Below are 20,641 nucleotides of genomic sequence, written 5' to 3'. Positions count from 1 at the left end.
GAGACGAGCAGGGCCTGGGACTCCAACTCCAGGGCTGCAGACCCTAGCCCATGACCTAGCCACATAACTGTAGTATATAGTCCGAAACATGTGAACATCTTATCCTAAAATGCCCAGAGTTGAGTTCACTGACTCATCCCTTATGGCGCCCATACCCAGAAGGTCTGCCTGCACAATGGCTCCTATGGAATTTGGTGAATGGGGACCTCGGACAGAAGGCATAAGGTACAGGGTCTGGCATGGTTTTCCCTCAGTACAGCCTGGCATCGTCTCCCTGATGCTCCTGAAATGCCCTCTGATGTTTAACATGAGCTCAACCTGTTTGTCTAGGACCCAGAGGGCAGAAGAACACCAAGGAAATTCGAATCCTGCCATTCTCCTTTACTGTTCTGGTTGCTCTTGAACTTGAGGTCAGGCCTGGCTGAGCCAGAGGATGCAGCCTCCCTAAGCAAGCAGATCACGAGCAGCCTCTGTAAGTGCCTCTGGGCAAAATGCACGGCTCATGGCTCCCCTCACATCCTGAGCTTCTAACTTCATCCCAGTCATGCCAGAGCCTAGACCACTAGGAGTGGCCGACACTCCAGATACACACAATGTCTCACCCAAATGTCTGCCTTCCAAAGCCAGAACATGTGCACACTTTCTCTGTGTGTGCTGCTAGGTGTGGAAATGTGAGCCCCATACAAGATCAAGTGCACTCTGAGATGGAGACCCAGCTTCGCACAGCTCAGTGAGTGATGGGAAAACCCTGAGCTTCACACAGAGCTGAGACAGCAGCCAACGCATTATTCGTGTCCCCCCCCCCCCTCACCTCCAGCACAGGCCCTGCACCTAGGATGGTCCTCTCGACACCACTGGCATAGCCCTTCTGACTGAGTGCTGTGAGGCAGTGGATGAGAAAGTTGGTGCTCTGCGTCTTGCCAGAGCCACTCTCATCTGAGATGATGATGCACTGGTTTACATGCTTGCACAGCATGGCATAGTAGGCCACATCTGCCAGAGCAAACACATGTGGCTCCAGTTTGCCCAGCTGCTGGTTCTCATACATCTTGACATTCTTGGGATTGTAGATGGGCAGGAACTTGAAGGGGTTGATGGCCACCAGGATGCTACCCGCATAAGTGTAGATCTTGTGTTGCATGAAGCACAGCTTCAGGTTCTGAAGCAGGTTGGCTTCAGTCAGTTCTGGCAGGTTACACAGGTCGTCAAAGTCGGCCTGTGGCCGTGGCAACAGCCCATGCTCCACCAAGCACCAAGTGGCTGTGGGCTGCGCCAACAGCTGCATGTGCACGTACTGAATGCTGCCATCGGCATTGCACTCCTGTAGCACAAAGTAGTAGCCATCCTCCTGCGGGTGCTCGTCCTGGGCACGTCAAGGTCAAAGCAGTACATGGTGCACGGGTGAGTCGCTGGCATTCAGCACCCACTCCTCCCCGCCTGACTCCTTCACCTCCACCACCACATAGTGCTTTGAGCCATCCAGGTGCAAGCTGGACACCGCATCTCAGATGACGTCAGTCGTGGTACTGTCCTTGGTGGCGGTCACATGGCAAGAGGTCTGGCTCCCAGTGGTGGACAGCTGCGGGGAAATGTGCAGGTGGTAGGTGGCCTGCTGCCGACGGCCTGAGCTGCCAGCCTCGTGTGCACTCATCCTGTCGGCCTCCTGGCCTCAGCATGCCTCACTAGCAGGTGCGCACCCCTGGCAGCTGGAAGGAAGATGAAGATTAGCACAGTGACCACCCTGGCACAAACTGCGCCAGACCTACAACAGAGCCCACCAGGCGGCTCAGACCAGAAACAATCTGCTGGTCTTGAGAGTGAGGACTCAAGTGCTTCCATTTACCTTCTTTTCTTCATGGCAAATATGGAACCCAGAGCCTATTGCGGGTAGGGTAGGGACAGAAGGTAGAAGTGGGGTGTGTGATTCTAGGCAGGGGCTCCACCCCTGAGACATGACCCCAGCCCCTCGCTGGGAGATGCTAGGCAGGGGATCCACCCAGCCAAGTCCTAACCCTGGCAAATATTAGTTTTAACAAAATACGTTTACTTCTGTAGGCTGCAAGAACAAGGAATGAGTAATAGCCTGTCTGGTATCTTGCAGAAAAAAACACAAATGCAATATGGGTCAAGTGCATGAGACCAATGTGCACCAACTGAAGACAATGACACCTTTACTCAGGCCAGCAGGAGAAGCTGGTCTGCAACCCCAACAATAAATGAAACAAACACAGGAGGAATTTCTCTTAGGGAGCTGAGAAGCCTTAAAAGGAGTAGCAACCTGAAAGGGGGCTCCAAAGGATGAAGAGGAGTTTGTTCATGAGACTAGCCGATAAAAGGGGGCTGTGTTAATCTTTACTGCCTGTTTTGATAAATAAAGTTTTATTCCAAGGCAGAAATAGTGTATGTGACCACTTTTGCTACACCAAAAAAGCAAGGTCACAAGAGAGACCAAGGGCTGACAAGGCTGTGATATTTACCTCGCAGTCACTTCCAGATGTTTGATGGCCTCTGACTTTGCAGAAGTGTGACTCAGCACCACAAGCCTAAAAGACAAGCAGTCGAGGGGTGACACTGGCACTGGGATCCTAGGCCGTGAAGCATGAGGAGGGACAAGGCTGAAAGAAGCTCCCTATGACAAGGTGACAGCAACAGTTCCCAGAAGCACCATGGAAAATGCTCAAGGCAGACGAGATACAAGCTTCACTTCAGGTCTTTCCCCACGATACCAAGGAGCCACCTTTTGGTAGAATATGGATCATTTGAGGTCAAGGTACAGCTCAGTGATGGGAAACGTGCCTGGTAGTCTTGAGGTCCTGTGTTCTAGCCTCAGGCCCCCAAAATAAAATATTTGGTTCAATAGATACAGGTACACCTGGTTGGCAGCACATACCTGTCACCCTAGCTATCAAGAAGCTGAGGCAGGAAGATTTGAATAAAAGGCCAGCCTGGGCAGGTCAATCTGGGTGAGTTCAAGGCCAGCCTGGTCTACATAGTGAGCTGCAGGACAGCCACAGCTACACAGAGAAACCCTATCTTAACAACAACAACAAAAAGCCACCCTGGCAACTCACCTTGATTCTGTCTCAAAATAAAAAGTGAAGAGGACTGGGGGAGGGGGTATGGCCAGAAACCAAGCGCTAACAAGGCTATGGTATTTGCCTCAGTCACTTCCAGACATTTCCTGGCCCCTGACTTTGCAGAAGTGTGACTCAGCACCACAAGCTACAGGGCTTCAATACCCAGTCTTTCAAAACAGCAGGAAACAAACCCTCAAACACCCAGCCCCACACAGAGATCCACAAACATCTGAAGAAAACTTCACACATGCAAATCCCATGTAGACACTTCTTATCATTACTCCAAGTTCACATACAACCCTGACACTGTCTTTGGTATTTAGGACATTTAGAAATGGAGGACACAGAGCTGGCTCAGCAGCTGAGAACACTGGCTGCTCTTCCTTCCAGAGGATCCAGGTTCAGTTCCTAGCACTACATGGTGGTTCACAACCACCTCCAACCCCAGGTCCAAGGGATCCAGCACCCTCTTGTGGCCTGCTTGGACACTAAGCATGTGGTACACAGACATATATGCAGGCAAAATATCCACACACACCAAATAAAAGAAAGGTCAAAAAAATAAAGACACCTAGACATGGTTTGCTGTCTTCAGGACAGACAGCTGATGACCCTGAGGGTAGGCATGCCTGCTAACACCTGACAACTGGGTTGGACCCTGGAACCCACAGAGAACCAAATATGTTGGTGCATGCATGTAGTTCAGAGTCCCACAGTGAGGCAGGAGCCACAAAGAAGCTCAAGGGCCAGCTAGCCTGGGGTACACAGTATCAGTGCTGCAGAAATGGAAGACAGTACTCAGAAACAAGGCAGAGGTTGGTTGGGGTGGCACACGCTTGTTGCCATGGCATCTGTAAGGCAGAGAGAGGTTGGAGAATGAATTCAAAGTCAGGCCCAGATATATAGTAAGTTGAAAGCAAGCCTGGGCTACACAAGATCCTGTCTCAAAAAAAAAGGAAAGGAGAAAAAACTGACTTCCCAAAAGGCCTCTGACCTCTGATTGTGCACCATGGGGAGAGGACACACAAGTGAAAACACGCGCACACACATGGACTTACACGTGTGCATGCTCTCTCTCGCTCTCTCTCGCTCTCTCTCTCTCTCTCTCTCTCTCTCTCTCTCTCTCTCACACACACACACAGAAGCACATGACATACTGTATTATTGGCTGACTACAGGCCATACACTTTTGCTGTTGCTCTGTTTTTAGCTTGTCTTTTCAGACAGGGTCTCACTATGAGACCTGGGTGCCCTGGAACCTGCTATGTAGACCAGGCTGGCTCAATTTACAGGCCTTCCTCTGCCGGTGACTGCTGCTGCTCTCCCTGCTGTGGACTGGGGTCAAAGTTGTGCACCCTTTCTTATTCTGTGTATGCACCTGTGCCATGGGCACATGTGGGGGGGATCAGAGGACCACCATTCCTCTACCATGTGGCTTCTAAGGATTAAATTCAGGTCATCAGGTTTAGCAGTAAGTACTTTTGTTTACCTGCTGAGCCATTTCATGGGCCCCTGGAGGTCTGTTTAAATGTTAAGCAGATCCCAGGCATTCCCACCTCTTCACCCCCCCCCCCCCTGTAAATCTCTCTGGAGAAATAAAGTGGAGGCAGGTGAATGCTGCAGCAGTGTGGTCCCAAGAGCTCTGAACTAATCAGCACTGCAGCATCCACAGCCAGAGGAGGAACAACTGCAGCACAGCACACATCCTCTGTCACTTCCTCAGACGGAGCCACTGCAGTGTGAAAACACTGCCAAGAGTACACACAGACTTGACAATTTGCTCTTGGTTCTAGACCCAAAAGCACTCAACAAAGAAACTCAAATCCCAGCACACAAATGCACAGAGTGGCTCGCATTACAAGGCAGAAACACATCAAATGCTCAACAATGGATGAAGGATAAGTAAAATGGGGAATACCACTCAGCCATGAAAAGGAAGGCTCCACTGGAACAGAACACAACATGGGTGAATCCAGGAAACATGATGGGGCATTAGTCAGCTGGCAGAGCAACAACCTAACATGTATGTAAAAGTCTTGGGTTCCATCCTCTAAAGTGTAACCTGAAGGCAGTCGTACCTGCCATCCCAACACTGGGGCAGTGGAAGGAGGAGGATCAAGGACAATCTTGATAATGTAAGAAGCTTAAGGACAGCCTAGTAAGTATGATAAACAAAGAAATAGACAACAACACTGATATCCAGTGTGTGATCCCACTGACAAGAAATGTCAAGAACAAGCCAATCAGAAAGGCAGGAAGGAAAGCATAAGCTGCCAGGGGCCAGAGTGCTGTGTCTTCCATGGCAATGGACAGGTTCCTGAATGAGCAGCTGTGAAGATTGCACAACAATGAACCACTACCCTCCGAAGAGCTGTCCACTTTCAAGTGGTAAATTTTATATGGCTTCACTTCAATAAGATGGAAGCACTCAGGCCGTGCACTCCACATCCACAACATTCTCTAAACCTTAGCTTAGAGGCTGTCTCGGGGTGTAGTGGAGCGATAAGGACAGTGAGGAGACCCCATGCATCTCTGACCTTGGTCACAGCATTAGGCTCATGCCACGATCATACAAATGCCACACATGACTTCCTGTGAGGCAATCACACCTTGGTAGACTATCTGGGAAATTAGGTGATGTGAGTCTGAAAAAGGCCCTGGCTCTCCAGATAAAGGTGCTTGACACCAAACCTGACAACCTGACTGAATCCCCAGGATCTACCCTTGGCTGAGGCAGAAAACCTACTCCCACAAGACCCACAAGCTGTCCTGTGACTGCCACAACACGCCAACACACACAACCAATAAAATGGAAAACAAAAACCCACAGAATAAAAAGACAGGCTTGCTAATGCACACATGTCATCCCAGCACTTTCGAGGTCGAGGCATGAGGATTCTGAGTTCGAGGCCAGCCTGGGATTCAGCTAGAGACCCTGTTTCACTCAGCAAGAGCAGGGGTAGGAGGCTGTTAGTGCAGCAGGGGCTCTAGGGTGGGGCCTGAAGCCACGCTCACCTGGCAGTTCAGGTCACTCTAAGAGTCAATCATAGAATGTTCCAGGTGATGCCCGGAAGGCAAGAGCAGTCTAGGTGAGAAGCACAGGGACTCAAAGTGCAATTCTATACCTTAATCAAGTCACAAGCACTCACATGCCAACAGTCCTTCACTGCGTGGGGACTTTCAGTTAAAGGTGCCCTGTGGATACCACAGGGTCCTGTATATAACATCACCTAATGGTGGTGCAGCTGGGTCAGTCTGCTGTGTGATGTTTAAAAAAGTGACAGAAAAGGCTAATGATGTTGCATTTGAAAAAAAATCTGTCAAATGACACTTGACTGCACACTTCTTATGGCCCCACTAGTACCAATAGGGGTGTCCACATGCCCACAAGCTCATCCGCACAACACAGGCATGAGTACACACATAAAACACATGCCCTGTGCACCCAAGCCCCCACACTTTTGCACATACGAGCCTGGATGTATTCACTCATGGGTCCATGTCCAACACCACAAAAATATGCCCATAGCCAGGCTCAGAGACTGCCACCCCTCCTAGCACATGTGTTCTGGGAGGTGACCCTGGGTACAAGCCAACTTTGGACTGTCACCAGACTTCCTAGCTTCCTAGATACAGATGACTAGAGGTTACACTGGTGCCTACCCACGATCCCTAACAGGGACCATCTCCCATGAGAGAAGCCAGCAGGGCCTGCTGATGGGGTGTGGCTAGTCCCTGGAGCACTGCCACTTGTCCTGCCCAAAGCCCCTTGACTGAGTCCCTCTGCCCATGCTGTAGATGTAGGCTGGGCCATCTATGCCCAGCTCAGGCCCTTGCTTCAGAAACTGCCCTCTCAGAGGCAAGGATGAGTAAGGCTCGTGGGAAAGCGAACAGGACCTGCTCAGCAAAGCCCCATCTCAAACCGGAAGAAAGCTGATATGGCTTCTTGCCCAAGATGCCTGCTGCCCTGCCAGACTGTGGGCAGAGGGGATGGAAGTCAGCTAACAACAGGTAAGGAGACTGTACCTTTGATAGCACCTCTTTCCATGTTGGACTGCCTGCTTCCTGGGAAAGCCCTGCCATGGGATTGGCCTAGGGAGCCCCTGGCAACTTGTCACCCTCCCCAGGTACATACTGATGCAAAGAGGAAGAATTCTGCTTGAAGGGAGCACCATGCCCACCTTCAAACCAGAGTCCAGCAGACCACAGGTGCAAGTAGGGGGATTGCTTGAGTCTAGGATTTCAAAACCAGTGAGAGTCTGGCTCAAAAAAATAAACAAAACCTATACACAGAGATAGATAGAGGCACAAAGACACATTAAGAAAGACATCTAGTCAGTCAGTTGTGGCACATGCCTTTCATTCAAGAACTCAGGAGGCAAAGGCAGGTGGATCTCTATGAGTTCAAGACCAACCTGGTCTACAGAGCGAGTTCCAGGACAGAGAAACTCAGTCTCAGAAAAACAAAAAAGACAGACAGACAGACAGAGAGAAAGAGATCCAGGTCTCCATTGGGGAAATCTAGGGGGCAAGGGCTCCACCCCAAGTCATGTTCCCAGTCCCTTATGAGGGATTCTAGGCAGGGCCTCCACCTCTGAGCCATGCCCCCAGCCCCTCACAGAATATTCTAGACAGGAGCTTTACTGCTGAGTCACAGTTTCAATAATTATAGCTTCATGACATCTTTCTCAAGAAGACTTGGTTTTCTGTGACTTCCAGTACACCTACCTCATGCAGTGTTCAGAGTCTGGGACCAGGAAGCTCATCAGGCTGTGGCCCAACATCCTGTCTTAAGTGGATGTGAAACCCATACCCTGAGAATCCCCGGGTGTGTCTAGAAAGGATATACACAAGGAACCATGTGTTCCCTGTGAAAACAGCTTGGTTGCAGGGCAGGCTTGGACAGTAGGTCCTGAGAAACTATATTCTGTCTTGCTTTATTATTAATTTATTTCAAGAGTCACAGTCTGTGGCCTTAAACTCAAAGGAAATGCTACTGCCTCAGTACTACAAGTGTGAGCACCACGCCTGGTATTTTCTCTTGTTAAAGTGTTTTTTGTTGTTGCTGTTTTTTAAAAACAAACAAACAACAACAAAAAAACCATAAGTGGTTTACTGTGCAGTGCAGGATGGCCTGGAATTCTACTGTCTGCCTCAGCCTCTGGACTGCTGGAATCAGAGACAGGTGCCACCATGCCAGCCTGTCAGTTCTTAAATACTGAAAAGCTAATTTGCTTGACCTCCTCGAGTACCAACCACCTCATTACGTGTCCCCCCCGCAACAAGTAAGCAGGGGAAAAAAAATCCATCAGAAGCAGTTTCTCAAACATTAGTAGAAAAACAATCCCCTTAGGGTTGGGGAGATGGCGCAGTGAACATGTGTCATGCACAAAGCAAGTCCTCACCCCAAAACCCCCATAAAAAGTCAAGGATGGGCTAGGCAGTGGTGGCACATGCCTGGAATCCCTGCACTCAGGAGACAGAAGCAGATGGATCTCTGAGTTTGAGGCCAGCCTGAGTAAGTTCCAGGATAGCCAGGGCTACACAGAGAAACCCTGTCTTGAAAAAAACCAAACAAAAAGGCAAAGCCAAGTACTAGATGCATAACTTAGTGTTGGAAGCACAGACAAGCAGACTCCAGGCTCACGGGCCAGTCTGGCTAGCCAACTGAGGAGCTTCTGGCTCCATCAAAGACCCAGCCTCGAAAACTAAAGTGAAGCACAACTGAGGAAAACATCTGACATCACCATCTGGCATCTACATACAAGTACCATACAAGTTGCTAACATGTATGTGAGTACACACATTCAGTCACACACACAACAATCCTTTTGTCCAGATCAAATCAACCTGGTAGATCATTCAAGGGAAGTCATCAGAAACAAAACTGGCTAGTAGAATGTGGACCTCCCACCCAACAGAATACTACTCAGCAACAAAATGGAATAAAGTTCAGGTCCATGCAATAGTGTGGAAAAACCTCAAAAACACCATGCTGCAGTCAAACTTTCTAGCTCACAATGCGATCCCAGCACTAGGGAGGCTGAGGCAGGAGGACTGCCTCCACTTTGAGGTCAGTCTGAAGTGCATAGTGAGTTTGCCCTTCCCCAAAATAAAATAAAATAAAAATAGCCACAATGCTAAGGGCAGGCAGCCAGCCTAGAGAGGCATGTGGTACATGAGTCATCAATGAAAAACTCCCAGGTAGACCATTCCACAGAGGATGGCACATCAATGACATTAGTGCCTGTGCTGGGCTGGGAAGAGAATATCTATGGTAAAGAATTCCCTTTAGGGGATGTGGAATGGCCCTCAAAGGAGATAATGTTCACATGTGTGCACACGCATGCTCACATGTGTTTGTGTCACACTGTGTCTCTGTTAACATCATAGCTAGCAGCATACAAGTTGGAATGTTCCCATGAACTAAGACAAAGTCTCAATCTGCAGCCACGACTGGTCCAGAGCCTCCCCAGTGTGCCGAGGACAGATGAGTGACCACACCTGGCCTGAGCATGCCTCCTAAAACCTGAAAGACAACAAGAGGGCTTGACCACTAGGACATTAACTACCCAACAATGAAGACTAAAGTTTGAATCCCTAAGCCCATGTGAAAAGCCAGGTAACACCTTTAATCCCAGCACACTGGAGGGAGAGGCAGGCAGAGGAGGCCAGCCTGGTCTAGGTAGTAAGTTTCAGGTCAGTCAGAGCTACACATTAAGACCCTGTCTAAAACAAAACAAAACAAACAAACAAACAAATCCAAGCCTAGCTGCATGTGGTGACCCAGCATCCGAGGGTGGTATAGACATAGGAAGAACCTGAGAGCGCAATGATCAGCCAGCCTCACCCAACAGCAGCACGTCCTGTCTCAAAGGACAGAGGAGAGAGACGGCCTGCTCTGGGCTCTACGTGAATGAACACTTGCACACATGCAGCACATGAATTCAACACACACACACACACACACACACACACACACACACACACACTTCCATGTGCACACCAAGCTTTTATCAGCAATCCAGACTCAAAGAAGACACCAACTCTTGGCCCATGCAAGGACAACATGAGGCCCTAGTGTTGGGATTCAGCTGAACACAGGCAGCCACTCTTCAGGCTCCACACATGCCAAGTCTCCTTCGTGAAAAGCCAGGCTCAGAGCCACATTCTGGCAGCCACTTTGGAATTCACTAGAGGAGGCAGAATGGGGCCCCACAAAGAGAAGGGCAGCCGACTCGTTTATAGAAGGTCATAATTTGAAGCCACGTTTAGTGGGTGAAATCATTCCCCAGCTAAAAGAAGAAGGCTGGCGTTAGGGCAGGATGGGCTGAGCAGTGGGGGATCCACTACCCACGGTCCCTCTCTGTTCCCTGTGGCCCTTAGTTTCCTTTTGTATTTGTATGTGTGTACGAGTGTGTGTGTAGCCCATTGCCCCCCTCCCAATAAAAACCAGGGTCTAGCTATGTAGACCGGGCTGGCCTGGAACAGCCCATTCTCCTTCCTCAACCTCTAGAGGCCTAGGACCACAGGCATGCACAACCATGTTCCAGAGGGCTAGGATCACAGACATGCACAACCATACTCTAGAGGGCTAGGATCACAGACATGCACCACCACACCCTTTACTTAATTACTATTTGGAAGGATCCGAAATGTGCTGATGAATGGCTGAAACCAGCTGATCTGACAGTTGCAGAGATTAGAGCCGAGGAGCCACAGAACAGCCCTGTTCCAGTGTTGGTCCCAGCCCCAGATAGAAGACAATACTATGCACAGGAGAGGTAGGGAGTTAAGAAAGCACCTCATGCCAGGCAGTGGTGGTGGCGTTCGCCTTTAATCCCAGCACTCGGGAGGCAGAAGCAGGTGGATATCTGTTACTTTTAGGCCAGTATGGTCTACAAGAGTGAGGTCTAGGACAGGCTCCAAAGCTACATAGAGAAACCCTGCCTCAAAAAAAAAAAAAAAAAAAGAGAGAGAGAGAGAACACCTCACAGCTCAGTTTATATGAGAGATGGTCCAGTGATAGGAAATAGGATCTCACAAGAGAGAACTCACTCCTCCCCCAAGTGGAGATGGGTTGGGGCATGATTCATGGGTGGAGTCCCTGCCTAGAACCTCTAAGTGAAGGGCTAGGGGCAGGTAGGGTTCACTGGTGGAACTTCTGACTAGATTACCCCAGCGAAGAGCTGCAGGCCTGGCTTAATGCTACAACACTTGCCTACTATGCAGAAGGCCCTCGTTTCCATTCCCAACACTACAAAGAATAAAGAAAAAAAATAGTGTAGGTGGCCCTAGAAATGAACCATGAATTGATTGGACTCCAGCCAAAGTTCAGCATGGAATATCAGAAGAACTATAGGTGGCTATTAGCCCAGACATTGCTGAAGGGCCACATTTCGGGATGCCCAAGGGCCACGGGGGCAAAGCAGAGGTCTGCAACTTCTACCTAGAGCTCTCAGTGAGCCAGCATGGAGGACACCATTGGCCAGGCTGGAAGTTGTCTGGACTGCTCACTGGGAACCTTAGAGTATGAAGCTACTTAGGAAGGGAATGTTGACAGAACAAGAATTGAGAAGATATAGGAAGATAGAACAATCCCTAAAAGCAATGTCTGGCACTCTCAGAAGACACAGGGCTGACATGGACACACGGCACTTGAGTGATCTGGGAGTCTCCCCTGAATGCTGTGAATACACTCAAGTTTTGGGGTTTTGTTTTGTTTTGTTTTTCTTTTCTTTTCAGCACTGGGAATGGAATCCATCACCTTGCACACACCAGGTAAACACTCTACTACCATAGAGCTAGAGCCCCAAGGCTGACAGGAGAGGCTGAGGCAAGGGGTTTAGAAGTTCACACCAGCAGGGCTACTCATCAAGACCCTGTCTCAAATAAGGACATAAAAAAAGAATATACAAATTCAGAGGGAGGCAGAGATGGAGACTGCTGGGATGTGATCTCAGCCATAGGCCACCCAAGCCCAAGATCCTGGAGGGGGCAGGAAGGAGCCTCCAGCTGGAGCCTCTAAAGAAGGCAGTCTCCTGGATTTGGGACTTTGGGCCTCCAGAACCCAAAAATTTCACCCCTGCTCTTTTAAGCCACCTGGCTTGTGGCTACTTATGGCATCCATATCTATGTGCCCAAGAGGAGACATGAGTGTTCTACATGCAATGGTTCTGGGGTGGCTGCGGCCTTCTGTCTCTCCCCAGCTTGAACATGGTGCGAAGGCCCTGTGGAGTCTCCCCTAACTCCACAACAGAACTCAGAACATGCCAGTTTTCCTTTCTGAGGCCACTCTTGACATCTGAGGATCAGGTACCATGGGCCACTTTAAATACCATCTGCCACCCACTCTGTCACCCATTTCTCAAGGCATTCTCCCTGCCTGAGGTCTACCTGCCTATGTCCTGAAAAGCCAGTGTCTGTCTTTCTCTCTCAACAAGGTCTTGTGTAATCTGGCTGGCCTCCCACTAACCATGATCTTCCTTCCTGTCCGGATGTCAAGGCATGTTTACATGATGCTGATATGTAGCTTGGGGCTTTGTGTACTCTAAGAAGGCTCTCCAACAATTAAACTCTCATCCTGGTCTGCCTGTCTTCTTTGAAGCAGAGTTTCTGTAGCCCCCGATGATCTTAAACTATTAATCTTCCTATATCGTTTTCCCCAAAGCTGGAATGACAGGCTTGTGTCCTCTTCTAGTCAATGAACACCACTCCAGTGTCCCCAGGGTCTGGTATTGGGTTACTATCTTGAGAATGTGGCCATGAGGCAGGTGAATGACACGCAGCTAGAACAAAGGCACATTCCCAGTCACTACACACCCTGGCATACCTGATCACTGATAAGCTCAGCACCAGTTTCAGCTGCAACTACTTGGGTGGAAAACTACTATGGTATAGATGGAGCAGGGGCCTCAACATTGGTCTGCATCCTCCAGTGTCAGGACAACCACAGCAAAGAACGACTTGTCTCAAACATCTGAGGAGTGGAGAGACCCACAAACCCACATGTCATAGTGGATGTTTGGAATTGGGAGGCAGGAATGCAGAGAAGCAACCAGAGCTCTAAATAGCTGGAGGGAGCCAGGCATACAAAGAGCATGGGGGCAGGTGCCAAGTGAGGGTAGTGAGGGCACAGGCCAGCTGTGGCTAGTTAGGAAACAGGTCCAGTACGGACGTGAGATGAGTCAAAGAAGGGGTGGTCAGATCCTGAGGCCCTACAAATGTGGGAAGGAGTTTAGACAGTCACATGTGTCAGATAGGGACATTGTGGGAACTGATATGAGTCTGGAAAAAGCAGAATCGCATGCAGTGGTCTCTGCAGGTGTTAGGGGAGCTTACAGTGGCAGATGTCAGACCTATGACAAGCAGGCAAGCTCTGGGTGCAGGTGGGAGGCAGGGCACAGGCCCTATAAGTAAGTAGGTTTGGGATCATTCCCCATGCCCCGCAGGCTGCAAAATAAAGGCAAAGCACACTGGGAAGCAGACAGGTCCCATGCACAGAACAGACATCTCTGTGGACCTTTCTAGAATTTCCACAGACCACTGAAGACTAGGTCCCAGAAGCAGAGACACCTGAAAGACACCAACATCCTACCTGCTGCTTAAAGTTGGTGAGACAGCTAACTAAGTCTTACTCCAGTCGCAGGGCCCCTGGGAGGGCAGGAAATCACTCAACACCCCCACCACTGATTTTATTACTGAAACTGGGTTTCCCATGGAGTCCACAGTGGCCTTAGGCTCCTAACCCTCCTGCCTTAGAGTGACTGTGCTCCCAACTTGTTTGAAGGGTAGTTGACTTACAGTCTAGGAGGCAAGACCAGTTAAGGTTCTGTGGTTGGGGTCATCTAAGGCCTTGAGGGTGGTAGGATCATCAGGGCCTACTGTCAGGCTCTTGAGTGGGTTTCCCCAGCCAACAGCTCTGATGTGTGGGAACTCCCCAGTGATGTCATACCATGAGACTCTCCATCTCACTGGCTGCTATGTGAGTCTGTGTCTCATGCAGGGAATGAAGTAGTCACTCAAAAAATACTGTCTCCTATATTTCCAAAGGTCAAGAATCCTCTGTGGGAAATGCCTGGGACCATAGCATTTTAGATTTTTGATATTTCTGGATTTTACAACATTTACAAATACAAAAAAAAGGCAGCTTGGCAGGATGATACATGCCTGTGATCCCAGTACTTGGGAAACTGAGGCAGAAGATTATTACAAAGGAGATTAAAGACTGCAAGTTCCAGGCCAGCAGTCTGGACTCTACCTTCACGACCCAGCAGGACCTCTGTGACCTGTGACAAGGAATGAAGGGATGTAACCAGGAGACCCAGCACCTAACCCACTGGAAACCTATCCACGTGGGGACTCGGTGTCACTCATGTCACCAAACGAAGCCCAGGCCCTAGGGCCAGCATGGACAGGTAGTGTGGAAAGCATGTCTCTCATGTACATCAGTAACTGCCCCTGGGCTGACTGTCTTCAGGGAACAATGTCACCACAGGAAGTATGGGTGCCACTGAATCCTCACAGACCAAGGCTAGACTGCTGCTCAAGTTCCACAGTGCAGAGCACTGCCTGCTATAGAGAAGCACCACCATCCCCAAACATCACGGAGTGACTGTCACACAGTTCAGGGGTGCCCTGGAGTCTCAGGGATTCGGGAGAAGGTAGCTTGGCTCCTCCCCATGGCCACAAGACTCATGACAGATCCAGCAAAGGGGCGTAAACACAGTGACCTCAAGAAATAACCACCTGCCTCGGTGGCCGAGTCCACACACCTGTAGTGACACTCTACCTCCAACCTCTCTCTTTCCCTGCTAAGCCCATGAGGAAAATCAGACCAAGTCCCCAGTGGACCAGGTGCTTCTGCTCACATTTCCTTTCCACAGTCATGCCCACCCTGATAAATTCCATTTCTGTGGACAATGAGATCCTGTCACCATCCCAAGCCAAGTCCAGGGACCCCAGCATCCTCACCAGGAAATAGGAAATGAGGGCCTGGGGGAAGTTCCAGTGACCTAAGGAAAGAGAGGGGAGGCCCCAATGTCATCTCTCAGCCCCTTACTGGCTTCACTCATTCAAGAACAGAGTAAGGTGGCTCTGACTCTGGGAAGGTAACAGGAAGAACCCACGGTTTGGGGGCCTGTTATTGATGCACAGCTGTGGCCTTGCTGGTCACAAAGCAGCATTATTACCTCAAAGGTCTGGCTCCCTAGTACTCCATAAGAGCTTATTTATTTTTAATTATATGTGTCTGTGTTGACTTATACTGTGTTTGCAGCTTTTGCAGAGAGCAGAAGACAGCGTCACAGTCATCTAGGGCTGGAGTTACAGGTGACTGTGAGCTGCCCACAGTGGCTTGCTGGGAACATATTTCTGGTCCTCTGGAAGAGCAGCAAGCAATTTTAACCACTGAGCCATCTCTCCAGCCTTCCCCCATGGCTCTAGAAAGAAGCTTTCTGCCCCTGGACACCTTCAGAGCTCCTGCCAGGGTATGAACTCCTGACTACACAGACAAAACAATTCCTGTTCCCCTCACTGTCCCCAAGGGCTAACTCCAAGCCTGGCTCCCAGTCAACCCTCCATTCTCACTGAAAGACTCTGAAAGCCTTCCAGAAGCTTCTTTAAACCAATTGTCTCAGACAGTAGCTGATCCATGATGGAGTAGCTTTGGGATGTTGTTCTCCATGACACAGAAATGATATTCATGGAGCACTCCCACTTCATGCTGTTTGTAATTTCACCTGACCCCTTACTCAGCATTCACAGCCCCTTGTAAACCACAAACGAAAGCCAGTGAGGTGTAGGCCAGATGGTGGTGGCATACACCTTTAATCCCAGCACTCAGGAGGCAGAGGCAGTCGGATCTCTGTGAGTTGGAGGCCAGCCTGGTCTACAAGAGCTAGTAGTTCCAGGACAGGTTCTAAAGCTGCAGAGAAACCCTGTCTTGAAAAACCAAAAGGCTAGGTGTGGTGGTTCAAAACCTGTCATCCTATTAAAAATTTTAAGGTGCAAAAAAAAAAAAACAAACCTGTCATCCTGCACTTGAGAGGCTGAGGTAGGAGGATTGGGAATTCAAAGCCAATTTGGGCAATCCCTCTCCACAAAAGTCCCCAAAGATCACCAGTTCCTTCCAGATAGAATCCCAGCCTCTCTGGATTTACTGTGAACATAGAAGGGTAGAATCCAGAAAACTCCCTCACCAGGAGCTTTCCAGAGTTGACGTGGTCAACCAACTTACTCATTCCTTAAAGTGTTTGTTTATTCGACAGAGAAAGAACTGGATGAACACAGTGTGGGGGGATGCTCTGTCTCCCCAAAGCCCTCTACTGGCTGAAAACCAAGTTTGTCACTGGTCCAGCATTAAGGGCCAAGACGCTCTCATCCTTTGCTCATGAGCTCAATTCTTAAAGCCCAGGATGCTTACTTTTACTTTTTGTTCATTGAAACTATAGCTGTACAGCCCAGGTTGGTCTCAACTCAGGATCTTCCTGTCTCAGCATATTTGCTGGAATTGCACGTGAGGCCACTCTAAGATTCTCACCCCTGCACGTTAAAGACAACTCCATCAGGAAACAAGGTTCTTTACAATGATGATTAAAATGAAGCGAGATCGCCAACATGGACTTTCATCTGTGTGGTTAGTGTCCTCTTAGTTAAGACACAGGGACAAGCTCAAAGAAAGATGGGGCCACCCATGAGCCTGAGGTAGATTACCATGAACCCCAGAGGAGGCGGCCATGCCTGTAGATGGTCTTGGACTCCTGGCCTTCAGAACCCCATGATGGCTTGTGGGTTGTCCATCTAGTCTGTGGCAGACACAAGACTACCAGAATTAGCTCTAGCTTGACTCCATCTCACATGTACACACATGTGCATATGACACCCTGCAGAGCCGGGATCTACATAATGAGTCAACTCTGCCAGCTTATTCATCACCGCACAATCCTCCAGGCTGAACCCCTGAATCACTTCTCAGGGATCCCCGATTAGGAAATGAGCAGATCCCTAGCTCATCGGCTGCATTTTTCCAACGTGCCTAATAGTGGAAGCTTTTCCTAGCCAAAGTGGATAGCAGTACAGAGACAAGGCCCTTTGTTCTGTCCTTCCGAGAACCACAAGGGCAGAAAAAAAGAGCCTGTCTTGCTCTGTGAGGAGGCCACGCCTGGGTCTGGCTGAATGGTGGGTCAGGCAGAGGCTGCCTGGCACAGCTGGGTTTGGGACCTCAAAGACACAAAGGCCTGGCAGGAGGAACATGGGGAGGGGTGCACATCTGAGAGAGGGTCATTAGCTGGATGACCTCCAGAGTGGACGACCTTCCCCCACTGAAGTAAGCAGTTATGTCACGGTCATTGGGGAGGGGAGTCAAAAGAAACCGGCAGAAAGAGAGGGGGCAGCAAGGAAATAAGACACAAACCCCAAAAGAACCTCAACAGTGTGGGAAAGGATGAGTACCTTGGGGGCCTGGAACCGTGGTGGAGATAAAGCTGTTTATCAGAGGCACAGCGATCAGACAACCTTTGATAATGGAGTCTGGTATAGCTAATCTTGCAAGAAAAGTGACAGTTTATTCCCAGATAGGGATAGAGTCTCCAGAAACTCAGGTCAGTGGTGATACAATGACAAGAGAGACAATGGCCCTGCTGTGCCTGTCAGGCTGCCTTATGGGGCCCACCTGCCTTGGTCCCTCCAGGGTGATCCCTCCTCCCTCGCAGCAGCTAGCAGAATTAGCATCCAAGGTCTCCCCATCTCACCCCCAACTCCTGCAAATGCCAGGGAGAAGCATTGAGGCCGGGAGGGGCTGTAGCCACAATTTCACACACACAGCATCTATTCTCACCTTGATCTATTCCATGTGGCTCACTCCACATGACACAACCTGTCATCATCTCTGGTCACCATCCTCATGGCAATGTGAGCCAGGGATGCTACAAGGTGGCGCTGCGGCCAAAGAATGACCCCACACCAAATATCCTAACAGTTTGACAGCCACATTTGAATTAAGGGGCTATGGTAAAGGGTTGAGGATCAAGACCTGGTTGGCTTTTTGTTCTCTTGTGGTGCTGGAGGTGCCTGGGCCTTGAATGTGCCGAGAGCTGGAGCATGAACCTGGCCTGTCAGCCATGCTTCCTAGTTCTAGAGAGTCTAGGGATCCATCTCCAGAGCTAGCACTATTTTGAGGGAACAAAGACTCTCCCTTGCTGGCTGAATGGAAAAGACAGCCGAGACAAACAAAAGCAGGGGCCAGCAAATGTGCCAAAGAGCAGAGACCCCATCACGATTGGGTCTCTGCTCCTGTCATTGTGGTTCATCACTAACATGACTTTCCAGGTTTGGCTGGCATCTTCCACCTCTATGGAGGATATATAATGAACTCCCCTCATCCTAAACCTCGATCTCCAAGTCACAATTCTGCCCCTTTGATAACCCATGCCACCTGTCACTGTGCACACCTCCCTGATGGGAATATCATTTTTTTCTATGAAAAGGGACAGTAGTTGTCCCTCTGAGGCACAAGGAGGTCTCAGCTCTGCTCTCAGGAGGCAGCCAAACACTTGGCACAGACCATCTCTTGCTCTGTTAGAATTTGGACCATCCAGCATATGCCACTCCAGAGATGAGGGAAGAGAAGCCACTGTTTCATGGTCTTGTCAGAAAGGGTGTCAAGCCAGGAGTCCTGAGTCCCCAACTGACCCACACGGTCACCAGCTGGACTTGAGAGAGGGTTTTACCCAACCAGGAGGTCAAAGCTACAGCTTTGAGCTTTGTGCAAGAAGTATACTGGATACCTGGCTAGGGGTGTGGCTCCATGGTGGAACACTTACCTAGCATGCATGTGTAAGGCTCTAAATTCCATGCCAGGATTGCAATGCAGGAGACAGAGAAAAGTCGGGACTGCGTAAAACCAAGGATATGTACCAGAAACATGAAAGTTAGTAAGTGGGGTCAGCTCTTGAAATACGCTAACACAAACCAATCCAGTTACTTTGCAGAGGGGGAAACCAGACACAGGGCACTTCTTCCAGGAGACCCCCACGGAGTCACATGCTCTGAGTGCACGGTGAAACCATATGGCCTTGGCATAGGAAGATTCAGGCCTCCCTGGGGTCTCCAGACCCAAGGCAGTCTTTGACACTGCAAGAGGCATGACTGAGCAGTGTGCCCTAGGGCAGGCTAAGATGAGAGCTTTCTTATAGAACATTCCAGAAGTGAACAGGGCAGTCATGTCTCTGAGACTTTCTTTATATTCAGATTTGTGTACCAAATGAAACTCTAAACCTGGCTTTCTTCTGTGAGCACACATCAGATAGGGAATTCTAGCAATGGGGGAGGGGAAAGAAGAAAGTCATGCCATCCAAAACTAGGAAGTTCCAGGCCCCTGTAGGAACAGATGGGCCTTTGACAACTTTTCAGTTGTCCATGTCACCTCCAGTCATTCCTGGACACCTTAAGATTCTGGAGTCTAAGATCAGACAATACTCAGGGAAGGAAGAAGCTGTAACGTGAAGGGGCTGCATCCGAGCCAAAGAGGCAGCTAGGCCTCCCCTCAGAAGCCCTGGGGCTAGGAGACCCCAGAAAAAGAACGGAGGGCTTGCTGGCAGCTGTGCTTCCCTGGAGCTGAGCTCACAACCACTGCGGGGGGCGGGGGTGGGGGTGGGAGGCCACATTTCCTGTACATCGGGTTTTACCCATGTAAGTCCAAGGATGCAACTCTCTTGAGAGGGTGGCTCCCTTCCTTCTGAAAGGCCAGCCGGCTGTTCGGAGTGTTAGCACTTCTCCTTAGCTCCCCTAGAACCCGACTAGTCCTTTCTTGAGCAGAAATCGATGCGCGTTCCAAGGCAGAGACAGACAGACCCAGAGGGCGCTGGGACTCGCCCCTGCGGATCACCCAGCTGTTGGGGTGTGAAGTCAGGAAGAAGATGAATCAAGAAGGGGAAGGCGGGGGCGAGCCTCTAGAGGCTGCACCCCGTCTTCTCCCGGACGGCTGGAGCCCTTTCCTCCTCCTCCCCCCACCTCAGGCTTTCTGGGGAGCTGTTCTTGCATGGCTTTCCAGGCCCATCTTTTGCACGCTCCACTCCCAATAGCGGCTGCCACAGACCTTGTCCCGTTCTCTGAGCGGACACAGGCACACCTCGGCGACACCCGAGAGCAAGGACCGTGCTAGCAGACGCCTTTCCCCATCTCGGGCCCTCAGCTCCGCCATCCTGGCCTCCTCGATTTCCTGAGAACCCCCTCCCTCAGTTGTCATCTCAGCCACGTCCTCTCCGCAGCCGCCGCTCAAAAGCGCCGTCGAGCCCCGTAAGCCCGCCAGCCTCATCCGGGTCAGTCTCCCCGCGACCCCCAGCCTCGCGCCTCGGGACATCAGCACCAAACCCAGTTCGGGTCTCCGCTCAGGAGAACCGCTGCGAGAACTCACCTGAACCTCGGCAGCCGCGCGCCGCCGGTCCCCGGCCTGCTACCCGCCCGGACGCCCGCCAGCCCGCCCGCTGCTACAGGCCGCCCAGCCCCATCGCGCCTCGCCCGCCGTGCTCCCCCGCGCGCTCCCACTTCCGGGTTCCGGATGGGTC

At 50.4% G+C, this 20,641-nt stretch overlaps 1 protein-coding gene across 4 annotated transcripts in view; it reads right to left on the bottom strand.

The window, feature by feature from the left end:
• The window catches only part of LOC148123226 (unconventional myosin-IXb-like), an 89,942-nt gene extending 69,329 nt beyond the window's left edge, over positions 1 to 20,613 (bottom strand). For all 4 annotated transcript variants that reach the window (XM_087903303.1, XM_087903304.1, XM_087903306.1 and 1 more), the window contains exons 1-2: positions 20,491 to 20,613; positions 812 to 1,706 (exon numbers count right to left, since the gene is read on the bottom strand). In XM_087903303.1, coding sequence (XP_087759429.1) covers positions 812 to 1,285 — 474 coding nt within the window. In that variant the 5' untranslated portion in view covers positions 1,286 to 1,706; positions 20,491 to 20,613. The remainder of the gene's footprint in view (positions 1 to 811; positions 1,707 to 20,490) is intronic.
• Between the last annotated feature and the right edge of the window lie 28 nt (positions 20,614 to 20,641).

This window comes from Myodes glareolus, chromosome 1 (assembly GCF_982192425.1).
Source record: "Myodes glareolus chromosome 1, mMyoGla1.1, whole genome shotgun sequence".
Lineage (NCBI taxonomy): Eukaryota > Metazoa > Chordata > Mammalia > Rodentia > Cricetidae > Myodes > Myodes glareolus.
Note: the sequence above shows the minus strand (reverse complement) of the source record. Positions and strands in the feature narration are given on the sequence as shown.